General features: G+C 36.6%; 1 protein-coding gene across 1 annotated transcript; it reads right to left on the bottom strand.

Moving 5' to 3' along the window:
• Window positions 1–2,920: 2,920 nt before the first annotated feature.
• On the bottom strand, window positions 2,921–12,746 carry ODAM (odontogenic, ameloblast associated). The gene is made up of 11 exons (XM_062199228.1): window positions 12,701–12,746; window positions 9,772–9,837; window positions 9,642–9,683; window positions 9,078–9,125; window positions 8,547–8,780; window positions 8,104–8,151; window positions 6,298–6,402; window positions 5,384–5,431; window positions 3,789–3,860; window positions 3,192–3,353; window positions 2,921–2,950 (listed from the first exon to the last, which is right to left on the bottom strand). Exons 1-11 carry the CDS (start codon window positions 12,734–12,736, stop codon window positions 2,921–2,923), a joined length of 891 nt encoding a protein of 296 aa, XP_062055212.1. The 5' UTR covers window positions 12,737–12,746.
• Between the last annotated feature and the right edge of the window lie 3,025 nt (window positions 12,747–15,771).

Raw genomic sequence — 15,771 nt, forward strand, 5'->3', positions numbered from 1 at the left:
TGATTATGGAAGCTGAGATGTTCCATCATCAGCCCTCTGCAAATAGGAGGCAAAGGAAAGCTGGGTGTGTGGTTCCAGTTCAAATACAAAGTTCTGATCCCGGGGTCAAGATGTGAGACCCAGAAGCTCCAGTGTCCAAAGACAGCAGAAGATGGATTTCCCAGCTCAAGCAGGGAGAGCCCACTTACACTGGTGAGTGTGGTCTTCTTTCCTCAGTCTACTAATCCAAGAGCTAACACTGATTCTGAAATACCTCATAGTCTACCCAGAGCTAATGTTTTACCAGCCATTTTGTTATTCCTCAGTCTAGCCCAGTTGATCCATAAAATCAATGATCACTCCATCTTTTTAAGTGTTTCTTATGATATCCTCTAATGTCAAACTACAGAGTTGATTATAATTTTATCCTAGTTTTGCAGTCTTCCCCAAGTCCTGCACTGTCCTTTCTTAAACAGAATAGCACTTCTGTGTGCATCTTTTCTTCTCAGTCTCTGCCACACCCTTTTTACTCATCCTTGAGCAGAAGAGTTGACTACTTTATGTGTCCCAGGATACTTAAGAGTCTAAAATGAAGTGCAAGTGTTTTTTTCAACTGCCTGCAGAGCTGTCATCTCACATAGGTGCTTGTTTGAGTCCCGGCAGCTCCACTCCTGATCCAGATCCCTGCTAATGTGCCTGGCAAAGTGGTAGAGGATGGCCCAACTGCTTGGGCCCTTGTACCCATGTGGGAGACCTAGAAGAAGCTCCTGGCTCCTGGCTTTGGATTGGCCCAGCTCTGACCATGAGGCCATTTGGAGAGTGAACCATTGGATGGAAGACCTATCCCTCTCTCTCTCTCTCTGTAACTCTGCCTTTCAAATAAATAAAATAAACCCTTTAAAAAAGAATATAATATGAATTACTTCATGTATTTTTTTCAAAGATTCCATGAACTGGTATAATTTTGGGATACAATGTTCGTAGCAGCTGGGTACCTGAGTTTTATCAGACATCTTGGTGTTTGGCTCCCTTGTTACATCCCAGAAAGACAGATTGACAAAATACCCCAGGTGATGTTTATTCATTTAATATAGGGGAAAAAGAACAGAATAAAACAAAGGTAGAATAGGTGATTATGAGGTTACTCTTCCATGTGGACAAGTAGCAGACTCCAGTGTCATCCCATTGTAAATACTGGAATGGGTAAGATTGTATTAATTTTGATCAACTGTAAAGCCTGGAAGACTCACCAAATTTGTTTGAAACTCTCTAATACGCATCCATTCATTCACTAGCTCACTCATTCGTTTTTCACTGCATGCACACACACACACACACTCACATATATCAATACACATCTACAAGCAAATATGTAAAGTGTACTGAATGCCAGTGTTCTCAGAGTTTCACCTGAAGTTTCAAAGTGGGAAAGTAAGTTTGAAATGCTTTCATATTCACATGTGAGAGAAAAGTTCACATTCATTAGGTACTTTGTATAAGCCGAGCACCTATCATGTATCATTTCATGGAGTCCCTTCAGAAATTCTAAATGGCAGGTATTATTATCTCCATTTGACTCCTGAGTAAACTGAGACTCAGACAAGCTAACTATCTTCCTGAAGGTTCAAAGCCAGATTGAAAGCCAGATCTGATGAAATTCAAAACTATGCTTTATGTCTGCAGGGTGCTGCTTCTCCAAACCATCATAAATCAGCATGATCTATCCTTTGGTTCAGTGTAACTGTATCATATTGACAGTAATCACTCCACAATGTCTATTACCAAATATTTTTGATTTTTGAAGAGAATGCATTGGAGGAATGCTGACTTAAAGAGCCTGGGGGGAATAATGAGATATGGCAAAAGTATACACTTTAGTTCCTCAGTTCCAATCACCACACACATCATAAGTCCAATGACAGTGTATTTTTATTCTCGTGGATGGCATCGCTTTGCAGAAGCATATTCTATGAACAAAATTAAGCAATTGATGTACTGGTATTAGCTTTATTATCAGTGTTATTAAATTCCAGATTATATCATGATAGACTATTTGAAAAGATATGCAATTTTTCAAATTAAGACTAATTACATAATTGCATTATGATTCTATGCCACAGTTAACTGTTAAATGTCATTTGCAAATTCAAGAAGAGTCGAGATATTTTGTATCAAGGAACTGAGGTTAGCACTGAGGAAGCAAGTAGCCTAAAATGATATCCAGATCACTGCCATATCTTTTTCCCTGAAAAATAAGATAGAAGAGCATTTTAATACCAATAAGCAATGTTTGTATTAACTTTTCTAGATGTTTTGTCAGTTGTTTATTAAAGAAATGATCTCACTGGTGTTGATTGCACATACAGCTAAGGGCACAATATACTGAAATCTCTTTAGTTTTTCTGATTGTATGGTTTGAATCGACTTGCATCAAACAAAATAGTACTTTAAGAAGGCGACGTCTCTAAAGAGGTCCGTCCTGACACTATTCACTCCTGGTTGTATTTTTATAGATGTTTTCATCTGCAGAATGCTGAGAATTCCTTTTCACAGAAGGAGGGATCAGAAGAGACTTATAGGCAGCAGGGAGGAGATTTCATGAACTTTTGTCTTTTAGTTGCCCTTCAGGCCATACTGCTTGCTTTTTAGTATGTACTTTTATTTTTTGGTACTATTTGGGAGTACCTTTTTCTCAAACTTTCACTGTCTATTCATGGCCAACAAACCTGTGGAGCCAGGTTCAAGGTTATCCTGGATACAAAAGATACTGAATTTGAAATTTCCTTGTCATGTTGATAGATATAAGCACTGTCTTTATTTTCTCAAAATCATTTGATAAGAATCCCTTCATTAGTTCTCCTGACAACTTTTTAAAGAATTTTCACGATGATTAATGCTTTTTTATGAGTACCTACCAAAAACTCTTAATGATTAGGACATCTTATGGTTCCCTTAGGCTATCAGTCTTGGCCTAGTGAAGAAAAGATATTTATAAGAAGTACTTATTAAATTAAAATTATATTCTATTATTAATTTATTATATTAAATAATTGTTGGCTACCTTATTCAGGGCTAAGATGATAAATTCTAATATATCAGTAGCTGTATCAATATTTCCATGACCAAATACTGTAAATTAAGCACTGACTTTACTTCTATATTTTCTATTAGACAACAATTTCTTACATAAAACAAATCTTTAATTACTCTACCTTCTCTTCCGGGAGCTCAGGGGCAAGACTTGGATGTATAGCAGAAGTGAAAACATTGGCTGTGCTGGGTTTTGGTGAAGTTGAAGGCATGAAAACTGCTGCATTGTCATGCCTAAAGTTTATCACTTCTTTTTGTAAATATGGTATCACTCCTCCTGCTGGCTATAGGGAATGAGAATGAAAACAAAGTGGTTACAGGCTCAGGTGGAAGGTCAAGTTTGGGAAGACAGAAAATCAACAGGATTGAGAGGCAAAGCAAGCATTGCATTCCAGAAGCAAGTTCTTTTACTTGTTTTGTAGATCATAAGCAGTTTTTTAGAAAGGGTGTGGTGATTTTCCAGCAAACCTGGTTGTCTCCTAACACTTGGCTTTAAATGAGAGTACATAGCAGAGTATCTGGCATTGAGTAGCTCCCCAGCAAATATCTGAGGAATGGAGTGAACCAAATCTTGAGTAGCAATAGATACAGAAGGAAGAAGTAATGATTGTTGATGGAATCATAATAAAGTTTACATTAAAGTGAACATTAATTCTGGAGCTTGTAAGATGTCAGTTGCTGATCTCTAATGGCTAGTAAAAAGTTGTGAGGAATCTTACCAGTATAGCGATTCCAGGAGCTGTGCCTAAAAGAGGATCAAAACAAGCTTGCTGCTGTCCCCCTGGTGTATCCTGAAAAAGCAAAAAGTTTCAAACATTCTAAATTAGTGATATATAAAAATGTGCTCCTTTTGCCCTCCTAAGCAGTTGAACATTCCCAAATTATTTAGCTATTTTCTTTCTTAAAAACTTTTTTATTTATTTGATAGGTACAGTTACAGAGAGAGGGAAAGACACACACACACATACACACACAGAAAGAGAGAGAGAGACAGAGAAAGAGAGAGAGCGAGCGAGCGAGCGAGCGAGAGAGATCTGAGAAAACTTCCATCCTCTGGTTCACTCCCCACAGAAGGCTGCAATGGCTGTAGCTGTGCTGGGCTGAAGCACGATCCTAGAACTCCATGTGGTTCTCCCACTTGGGTGGTAGGGGCCCCACTACTTGGGCCATCTGCCACTGCTTCCAAGGCATATTGGTAGGGAGCTGGGTCAGAAGTGGAGCAGCTGGGACTAACTAGTGCTCATATGGGGTGCTGGCATTGCAGGTGGCGGCTTAATTCATTAAACCACAATGCTGGTCCCTTAAATAGTATTTTTAGATTTTATTTATTTATTTGAGAGGCAGAGTTATGGAGTGAGAGAGAGGGAGAGACAGAGAAAGGTCTTCCATCCACTGGTTCACTTCCCAGTCGCCACAGTGGCTGGATTTGGGCTGATCTGAACCCAGGAGCCAGGAGTTTCTTCTGGGTCCTCCACAAGGGTGCAGGGGCCTAAGAACTTGGGCCATCTTTCATTGCTTTCCCTTGCCATTAGCAGAGAACTGGATTGGAAGAGGAGTCATGGGGATACTAACAAGCGCCTATGTGTGATGCTGGTGCCACAGGCAGAGGCTTTGCTTAGTATGCCACAGTGCTGGCCCTAATGATTTTTTTTTTAAAACAACAGATATAATAGCTCAGATTTGAGAAATAGAAATGTAATTTCTGACATTATAGACCTGGGTAGATAATTCTGCCTCAGTTTTGGAATCTCTTTTTCCTAACCTTCCTTGTGAGGCCTTGGTGTTGATCCATTGAGCATAAGCAATCTATCCAACAGGACACCAGTGTCTAACCAAGGTTAGGAAAAAGCATAACAACTTCATAATTTTGTCTAAAGCAAGGTCACTGTCTAAGTCATGAAAATACCAAGCATCACATCCTAATACAAGTGATGGTTGCTTCTTTACAAGCATAGCCTTTGCTTTGCCCACTTTCCCTTCCTTCTAAGTAGCAATGCTTATGATGCTCAATCAGGGAACTACCTATACTTCTTAGGAATATTCAACCTAGCATGAGCCACCATAGCTCTGAGGCCTTCCAACATCACATAACACAAGCCCAGACCCTGTGAGGAGTCGTTCTAATATCTTTTTGTCAAAACACCCCATTGTCTCCCAAATGTACAGTCTCCTCATTGTAATGAGTGGCTACATCCAACTGTGTCCAATGAGAGGTGATTTCTTGGTCGTCTTTGAGATGCATTTAAAGGTTTAATAGACAATGAAGCAAATAGTTTAAAGGAGTTGTTAAAACAAAAATTATGAATTTACTTACAGGTTCTGCTTGTTGTGGAATGTATCCAAATTGAGTATAGACTGGTATCTGTCAGATTTTTGAAAAATGCATTAGATTTTGTCTGATGATTTTTGTTATAGATTGTGATGATTATTTAAAATAATATCTTTGATATTAATAAAATGATTTTTAAAAGTTTATATGTTCCTGGTAGTAAAAATTAATTATTAAGTTACCAAGAACTCTTTAATTCCATGACATTCCTCAGATAAAATACTCTCTCTTTATAGTAACATGGCATAAATATAATTAGTATTACTAGTTATTTCAAACTTAATTTTCAATTTTCTCTCATTTTCAATGCCAGATTTTAGAATGTCAGTTAGATTTTAAAAAAGAGTTTTCACTGGAACTGTATGAATGGTGGTTATGTACTTGCCACCTGAGTTACATTAGAACTCTAAATTTTCTTGTTAAGTTCATAGAAGTCAATACATTTATTAAATATAAAAACAAACAAAAAATAAAAAAGAGAAGTCAATACAGGCATATCTTAATTGTATCACAGGATGTAGTGATCAAAGGAGTATTCATCAAGGTAGCTACTTATTCTTTTGCCTTGTTTGGATAACAACTGCATGTGTGTGTGTGTGTGTGCGTGTGTCTGTGTAAAGGAGGAGGATGATAGATTTTAATGTGATAAAACTTCATTTTCAGAAGTTATTTTGCTTCTGATTTTATTGAAGCCCATTCACTGACTTCACTTGTTTAAGATCCACCTTTGGAGCATTACCAAGTTAATAAACACAATGATAAAAAAGAAGAAACTCTATATCCTCTTATGTCTACTAGGTCAAGCTGTCGAGTATTTGCCCTAGCCATACTCAGAAATTCTTTTCCCGGATGCTCCTATTCTCTCTTCTCAGATAGAACAAATCAAACACTTGCAGTACCTGCTCCTCAAATTTCTGTTGCCCTGTTTGTGGAGGTGGCTGTGTGACTGTCTGTTGAGGTTGTTCCCAGGGTAGGAGCATATAAACCGGATAGTACTGAAGCATCTGTGTATAAACAGACAGGACACCAGAGATTTCATTAGATCAGCATCCTGACTTTTGAACTTCTAATGCCAAGACTATTTCAAAGCTGTTTTATATCTAGCAGTTTTACACTTTTAAACATGAGCAAAAGAATGGGATAAAGTAGCCCTTCCCAAACTTTAAACTGTATCCCATCTGATATAGGACTTTGTTTTTAAGTTTACTTAATCAAACAGTTTAGACAATAGTGGGTCCAACTAAATAACAGGAGTTTTTTTTCTTGCTTTAAGGAACATATTGAAAATTGTATATGGAAATCACTGTAAATACCCGAGAGCCTATATAGACTATGTAGCATTTTACCTATAGTTTTGAGGACCATCACCTGTAAGACATGGCATTAGAATTCCCAGCATAATGAATTTTTAAAAATGCATTCATTCTTTTAAAATTATTAAAAATTAATGATTTATACTTTATTAAAGTAATCCATAAGCATTTTAGAATATTAGTAAAATCCAGAAATTGACAAGTAACAAAATCATCTGCAACTTTACTAGTCATATTATCATGCATTGGCTCCCTAATATGTCTGCAAGTATTTACAAATGCAAGTCTTTATAGAAAATTAGGATCACTGTATTTACATTGCAGCTTTTATTTGTATCATTATGTAAGAGATTATATTAGACACAAGAGATAAAAAATAAAGACCACCTTGGTTATAGGAGTGGATATTGTGCAGTGGTTCTTAATCCTGGCTAAGAGCAAAAATCAACTAGTGAGCATTTTAGAAGATGATTGTAGTTGTCATCTGCTCATGGGGTTTTGATTCATTAGACTCAGAGTAGGGTACAAGCATTTGTAATATCCAACATTACCAAAGAGATTTAGATGTTAAGCCAAGGGAGAGAGTCACTGGTTTCGTGGTTAAAAAAAGGGTTGAGAATTATATTCCAGCTTAGCTATTTTCTTCAAATGATTAGAAATTTAATCTTATTAAGGCTAAGTTTCCTGCTCCTTAAAGTGAAGTGATTCTATTTGTCATACATATAGCTCCTTAAATGCTTATGGCATAGAATGCAATAATGTCAGAAGTAACTTGTTTGGTGATGAGAATGAGACAACATGGTGTAATTAGGATTACAGTAAAGCTAACTGCTGTAATTTTTAAATGAAAAGGTCAATAATCTGCTGATGAATACCATATCTCTATCCCTGCTTCTTTGAGCCTAAAATAGTATAAATTAATTATCTTGATATTAGTCATTTTCCACATTAACATAATTCTATTAGTTTGCCTTAATTTTTCAAGATTTTCTTATTTAATGGAAATCATCATCATTTAATTATAATATGTAATGAAATTGGAAACACTGTATACAAGAAACTGGAATTGTTTTTAGCAGAATTTTATAACTACCAAAATTACATAGATAAATGTTTCTTATCTCTACATCATAGCATATACTATCAGTTTAATGTGTTTTTCCTGAAGACCCTCCTTGGCTGCCTGTTCATAAAAAGCTAATCCTGCATCTACAAACTGATGTCGGCCTGATGTTGATGGCATCCAGACAATGACATGACCGTATAGATTTATCTTTATTTTTAGTTTTTAAGCCTTGTCATAGGATTCAGAGCTAGAAACATAGAGGAAAGACTTCTGGAGGGTGTCTGTGGCCATCTCTCTCTATGAATACCAACATTCTTTCCAGTTACCTGTGCTTGCTCTTGAGGCATTTTGAAGGAGACTACATAAGGCATCACCTGCCAATGAAAGAGAATCTAATAAAAATTTTATATGTCACTTTGTTGTTTAAAATCCCTGAGCTATAGAGCTGCTGTATAAATGCATCATATGTATTAGCAGGCTTGCACAATAAAAGATCATCTATTACACATACTATCATTAATACTACTTCTTTGTTTTTAAGATGGAATTTTCCTGAAACTTCTTTTAGCTCTTTCAATTTGTGGTTGCATACTAGCATAGCTAATTTGAACATTATCTTTAATATTAAATAAAAAAAAAAGACTTTAAGTAATAGTAAAGATATAAAAACCAATATTATTCAGTGGTGCTTGTCTGATTCAAAGTTCATTCATATTCTTTTTCACATTAAATATGCAATTCTTTCTCCTCAAATGGAGAACTAACTTACGTGATTAGGGCCCTGTTGGGTCTGTGGTGGTGTTTGAGGCTGTGAGGGATCCATTGGGTTTGCCTGGGCTCCTTGGGTAAAACTGGCCTGTCCTGAGAAAGGGATCTGATTGGGGAGCAATCCAGCAAACCGGTCCAGAGTTGGTAAGGAGAACTGAGGGAGTCCTGGAATTTGAGCCTGCTGCTGCTGTTGAAGAACGCCAGAGAAAGGAGGAATCCATGAATTGAATGGGCCCTGCAAGGACACACAGGAAAAAAAAAAAGGAAGCATTTCTCTTTCATGTCACAAAGATTTTAACATCAATCTTGAGCAAGAAAGAGACAAAATGTAACAAGCTTTGTGTTTTCCATGCTGCATTATAAAAAACATCTTGACTCCTGTGAGCCATGTAAATAGTGTGAAACAAGGCTCAGTTCCCATTGATGTAGTTCAGAAATGGAATCAGAATACACTTTGATGCTATTGTTGTAAAGAATAACACAAGAAAGGAGCAGTGGAAAAATTTTTCCTTAATTATTGAGGTTGAGGTACCTGGAGCTGCAGTGGCAAAAGTTGGGCATTGTTAAGTTTCAGAAGTAACTAGAAAAGGAAACATAACGTGAAAACAAGATTACTGCACATGCTAAAATGATTAAGAATAATATTTACTACAAATATGACACAAGTTGGAGCTGACCGATCAGTTTCTTGTTAGAAGTGAGACATTTTCTCACTAAGCTTACATTAAATTATAGTGATTAAAGGTTACAGTTAAAAACAAGGTTGGGATTTAACAATATCTCCATGCTATGTGTGATATTGCACAACTTTAGCCCATTCCCGCATTTTAGTTAGTTATTTTGTGCTTCTAAACAGATATAAACACTTGTAGTAGGTGCTATTAGAACAAAAGGAGGGAAAAGGTAATTGTCTCTGCCTTTGAAGAATTTATAATCAAGCAAGGGAGGTGTTATACTACACTAGTAGTATTCTGGTGTGAAAAGCTAATGTGAAAATTGGAAATTTGGGTATACATAAGAGTAGTAGGTGGGATGCAAGATTATTGAAAGCTTTTGTCTCTTTTCACTAGAGATTGCTTTAATTATTTAAACTTACCTCATTGCTGTTGCTAGCAGACAAAAGACGTTGTGGGATAAGCTAAAACAAAAAAGGAAAAATAGAAATGGTAAACAAAGGAATTGCAGATTTTACTTGATAAGATCAGTAGTAGCATCAAATTACTTACTGGGGCTGATAATGTAGTTCCCAGAAGTCCAAGAAGAGCTAGAATTTTCATTTTCAGATGAAATATCTAGAAAATAAATTGGGATTCTTTTCTCATCAAAGATTTTGTTAAAGATTTATTTATTAGAGAGAGAGAGAGAGGTATATAGACAGATAGACACAGAGAACACTCACCTCCTGGTCTATTTCCCAAATGCCTGCAAGGGCCAAGTCAAAGCGGGTATAGATAATAAAAAAATCAAGTTCAGGTCTCCCAAGAGGGTGGGCAGGATCCCAATTACCTGAGTCACTACTGTTACCTCCTACAGTTGGGCATTAACAGGAAGCTTGGTTAGGAGCTGCACCCAGATATCAAATGAAGGTATTGTAATGTAGGCAGTGGGCCTCCTAACTGGTGTCTTAAATGCTAGGTTAAGATTCTTAGCTTTAAAGAGTCTCTCCTCTTGAAAATCATGACAAAAGTTAGTTGGTATTGTTCAGAGTAGTTGGACGTATACTTCAGTATTTACTCTTATTTGAAGATTTAAAATTAAAATTTATTTTTATGTGTCTGTAACAGAACTTGTATTTTTCTCTTAGATATTTATAGATCCTGAAATAATTTGTCCTTTCAGACTGACTAAAAGACTCATGTGGTGGCATATGATCTAACTGAAAGCATGAATGAGCAAGATGATCGCATTTTTTGGCTACTTTAGATTGAAAGGACAAGGCCCTTCAGACAATGGGATACCCTTAACTATGTTCAACAAATTGGGTCCTCATTGTTAAACAATTTTATTTCTATGTTGAAAAACAATACTTGTTCAATTAAAAGTCTAACATTAAAAATTTATTAAAACTAAGCAGTTGAGACAATATTTTTCTTTTTTTTTCATTATTTCTTAAAGTTTTTTACTTGAAAGGCAGAGAGAGAGAGAGAGCAAGAGTGAGACCGAGAATGAGAGTGAGAGAGAGAGAGAGAGATTCAGAGACAGAAAGAGATCTGTCATCTCCTGATTCACTCTCCAAATGACTCAATGGCCAGAGCTGGGACAAGCCTAAGCTAGGAGTCAGGAACTCCATCCAGGGCTTTCATATGGATGGCAGGGTCTCAAGTATTTGGGTCTTCCTCTACTGCTTTCCCAGGTGTATTAGCAAGGAACTGGATTGGAAGCAGAGCAGGCAAACTGGTGATCCAATATGGGATGCTGGCATCAAAGTGGTGGCTTAATCCAGTGTGCCACAATGCTTGATCCTTCTTTTCTTGTTTTAAAAAATATATATGTTTATATTATAAATTTTAGAGACAGGGAATCTGGAGAGAGTGGGAGAAAGGGAGAGAGGAAGAGAAGGACAGAGAGAGAAATACAGAGACAAATTCCATTTTGTAATTCATTCCTTAAATGCCAATATGGCCACAACTAGGCCAGGCTGAAGCTAGGTGCCAGGAACTCAATCCAAATATCTCATATGGATGAAGGGACCCAACTACTTGGTCCATCAAGTGCTTCCCAGAATATGCATTAGCAGGAAGTTGAAATTAGAAGTTGAGCTCGGACTTGAACCTTGGCACTCCAATATGAGATACAGGCATTCCAAGTGGCATATTTAAAATGTATACATTTATATACATTATGTAGTATATATCTGTATATGTATATACATAGAAATATATGTTGTCTATGTATGTATTGTATGCATTATTTTATATAATATATAAATATAAATTTGTATATATTTTATTTGTTGTTTGAGAAAATATTTTTAATTTACATTATAGAAAAGGCTTAAAGCCTCCTTTAAATAAAAAGCTCAACAGGGCACTGTGGCGTAGCAGGTAAAGTCACTGCCTGCAGTGGCAGCATCCCAAATGGGTGCAGGTTCGATCCTGACTGCTCCACTTCCGATCCAGCTCTCTGCTATGGCCTGGGAGAACAGTAGAAGATGTCCCAAGTCCTGGGCCCCTGAATCCACATGGGAGATCTGGAAGAAGCTCTTCACTCCTGGCTTCAGATTGCTCCAGCTCTGGCTCTTGTGGTGGTTTTGGGAGTAAACCAATGGATGGAAGATTTCTCTCTCTCTCTCTCTCTCTCTCTCTCTCTCTCTCTGCCTCTGTAACTCTGCCTTTCAAATAAATAAATAAATAAATGTTTTTTAAAAAAGTTCAACAAATAAAACATAAAAAGACCATAGTCCAGCCAGAAAATAGGCAAGGGCTATACACAGTAATCAATGGAGAAGATGTTTAGTTTTATTAATTTAAAGTAAATTTTAAAATAGTCATAAAATCATTTAACCTAATTCCTATCAACTTGTTTGACAAACATTTAAAGCAAAGTTCGATCAACACTTTATTTGTAGCAAAATTTATACACTCATGTATTTCTTTAGGCTGAAGATCTACCCTAGTACTTTCTAGGTTAGGGAAATAAATTATAAAGTTAAGTGTAATATTGTTCCATGCTGTAACCCATGGAAGTGTGCTATTGCTTGTCCTCTAGATATGAAAGTTTCTGTCAGAGTTCTGACCATTGACCTGAACAGTCATTTAAGATGACCTTAGTAGACTACTCTGCAGAGTTCACCAGTTTGAATTCTTAAGCTTGTGAAAGCATGGGGTGGGCATTTGGCACATCAGTTAAACCCTGCTTGGGATGCCTGCATTCCACACCAGAGTCCTGGGCTCCTTTTCTGGCTTCTGCCCCTGAGTCTAGTTTCCTGTTAATGCACTCTCTGGGAGGCAGCAGGTGATGGCTCAAATTCTTGGTTCCCCACCACTCATTCCAGACTGAGTTTGGGCACATGGCTTTAACCTGGCCCAGTTCTAGCTGTTGCAGGCGGGGGACTGAACAACCACATAACAAATCTATGTCTGTCTCTGTCTCTCTTTCTTCCTTTCAAATAAGTATAAGTTAAAAAATCGTGAAAGCAAAGATTTGATATCTTACCTTACTCTTTGGCCAAGAAGAGAAATCTAGAATCATGCAAAATCTTTGTTCTTTATCTCTCTCATATCTGCTGGTTGGAACATCTCTTAAATTTAAAAACCCATCTTTAGAAAAAAAGGACCAATCATTTTTCAAAGGATCAGTGATTCAGTGGGTTTCAGACAATGGCTTAGCTAATAACCCCTTTCCTAATCATCTCGGTGGCATTTGCATTCCCACACTTTCAGTAATGTTGTCAAATTATGCCCTAAGAAATGTTTTCCTGTGATAATTCCTGGCTTCTGCTTTGGTTATGACTAATTCATCCAGAATAATTTCATTCTACTCCTTGTTTTATCACCCTTAAAATGATTACCCTAATTTAGTCATAAAAATCCATTATTAAATTCTATGAAAAAAAGGTGGATACTTTTTAAGAGTAAAGTATAGATGTATTAGACTGAAGGCATAACTTTAAAAAACAAAAAATTAAAAGCTAGTTAGTGGTAATAAGGATACCTTGATTCTTCAACATTGACCTATGATCTAAATTATATGAGCTAGATTTATCAGGTTTGGCCTGGAAAACCAAATAGATATCCCTCTACCTATGGAGTAAAATACTTTAAAAATTGCTATATTTCTAGTTCTATATGAAATATATGTACCTGTTTGATCACATTGCTTGGAATTTCCATATGGAAGAGACTTTTAGTTAATCTAATGTTGAACAATTATTGGCAACATTTCACATAGGAAATCAATGTTATTGGCTTTTAATACATTTATCTTTGTTGGTAGGATGAAACACTTCTTAGAATACTAAAATTATGGCCGGTGCCCTGGCTCAATAGGCTAATCCTCTGCCTGCGGTGCCAGTACCCAGGGTTCTAGTCCTGGTTGGGGTGCCGGATTCTGTCCTGGTTGCTCCTTTTCCAGTCCAGCTCTCTGCTGTGGCCAGGGAGTGCAGTGGAGGATGGCCCAGGTGCTTGGGTCCTGCACCCCATGGGAGACCAGAAGAAGCACCTGGCTCCTGGCTTCAGATCGGTGCAGCACGCCAGCCGCAGCGGCCATTGGGGGGTGAACCAACAGAAAAAGGAAAACGTTTCTCTCTGTCTCTCTCTTTCACTATCCACTCTGCCTGTCAAAAATTAAAGAATAATAATAATACTAAAATTATTATATCTTTTAAAAAATCTAGTCAAAAAAACTCAGAAGAACACAAAACATTAATCAAAATACCAAGATCCTTAACTTTCCTAAATAAGAGAAACTACCCATAGAACTTGGTAGCCATTAGAAGGAAACTTGCCTTAGATTATAAAGCTGTCTTTTCAGATATAGTTCGATCGCCATAGTTGTTAACAGCAGACTTAACTAAAGCTGGTTGATTAATGCTAGCAATTGTCATCTGGAAAATGCAGCAGAAAAAGGAAGACTATTTTGCCTGATGACACATATTTGCAACTAATGATCTTGCTGTAATTTCATTATTACCAAATTGAATTTGATAATCATAACCTCTCAGACTTCCGAGATTTTTATTGCATTCTGTAGGGTCCCAGAAAGTTAACACCACTGACTCACAGTATGGTCAGAAACGCTGCAAAGGTCAGCACTAAAACAGAGTCAGTTAGAAATTATCCTGACAATGAATAGTTTCACTTCTCTAGCCATGTTTCTCAAATCTAAAGGTAGTTCTGTATCTATTTCGTTTTTGTTCTTCTCTTCTATTAGTTGAATATTCTTAAGAAAATCAGTTGAAACTGTACAGCTGTGCAGTGGTTAAAATGAAAAGATAAAAGCCTTGCTTTAATACATGGTAGCTTCCAACTTTCTCTGTCTTGGGAGGCAAAGTTATTTTTGGGTAGGAGTGGAATTAAAGGATTGTAGTTTAATTATCATCACATCTTAATGTGGATCATATCTTTTCTGTTTCATTCAACTGTATTGAACCTTCTCATTTTTCTATCCCTTTGTTAGTCACCCAAAATGTATTCCACTGAGTTTTGTCAAATAAAAGATTTCCTCCATTCAAGGGGGAACAAAAGGAGTAATTCCCTTTCTACTGAAGTATGAGGACTTAAGTTGAGGAAATCCTGACCAGATTTTGTCACTGTAACCTTATTATTTTGTTTTGGTTCAATTGCCAGAAACCCAGACAGAACTTCATTCAAATAAAAGCACAAAAACATGCTTCGATGCCAAGTCCATATGACTATTAAATTATGTACCATTGACATCTGTATTTTTCTTAACTGCTAGAACAATGGTGAAGAATGAATGACAGGGCTTATAAGCTAGTCTTTTCAAGATGTTATCTCTTTTTTCCCCCTTTAATATACTGTAAAAATAATCAAAAGGCTTTCAGAGTGCCATTGTAAAATAGACATTATTCTGTGGATCACAACAATCACATTTTAATTTTCATGCTGCTTATAACCAAAGTGCTTCTCTTGCATATCAGTTCTAATTTTCCAGGAACTTCTCACATATCAGGGTACGAAAGATACGCAGACCAATCTCGTGTTTCAGTGAGAAACTGTGGTACAGAAGTTTCAGTGACTTAATTCATCAGCTCTTTACTCATACCCCACATAGTTATGGTGCAGCTTCTACACAATGTCCATGATAGGCGTTGAGAACTAAGCAAAGCAATAATAGATTAATTTTTGCCTTCCTGGAACTTACACTTTTCGCCCATTGTCAAAAAAGTTCCACAACTGTGGCTAAATGTTTTTTGATTCTTAAGTAGTTTTCTACAGCACAAATATTCCTAATTAGAGAGGAGAGAGACATAATATACGGCAAAGACAATTAAATGATAAAATCAACAAATGATAAAAGTAGGGATTTTTATATATTGCCAGAATTGAGCAATGTATCTCAACTAGCTAATGAGACAAATAGATTTTGTGACTGTAATAATTACTTTGTTAGTAAGGAGTGCGGTAAACACAGAGAATAAGCAAGCTCTCAACCAAATCTATTGCATGTGGTTCTTGCTTTTATTATTTTTATTTTTTAAAAAAGATTTATTTATTTGAAAAACAGAATGACACAAAGGGAGAGACAAAGAAAGAGAACTCCCA

The sequence above is a fragment of the Lepus europaeus genome, chromosome 8 (genome assembly GCF_033115175.1).
Source record: "Lepus europaeus isolate LE1 chromosome 8, mLepTim1.pri, whole genome shotgun sequence".
Taxonomy (NCBI): Eukaryota; Metazoa; Chordata; class Mammalia; order Lagomorpha; family Leporidae; genus Lepus; species Lepus europaeus.

Bases quoted from the DNA above. Each gene is read 5' to 3' on its own strand.
- ODAM (XM_062199228.1), bottom strand. From the start codon at position 12,736: ATGATTCTAGATTTCTCTTCTTGGCCAAAGAGTAAG. The intron at 8,152-8,546 runs GTAAGTTAGTTC...TTTCATTGGCAG, and splicing joins CCCAACAGGGCCCTAATCAC to GTGATGCCTTATGTAGTCTC. The intron at 6,403-8,103 runs GTAACTGGAAAG...GTTTATACACAG, and splicing joins TGCCTCAAGAGCAAGCACAG to ATGCTTCAGTACTATCCGGT.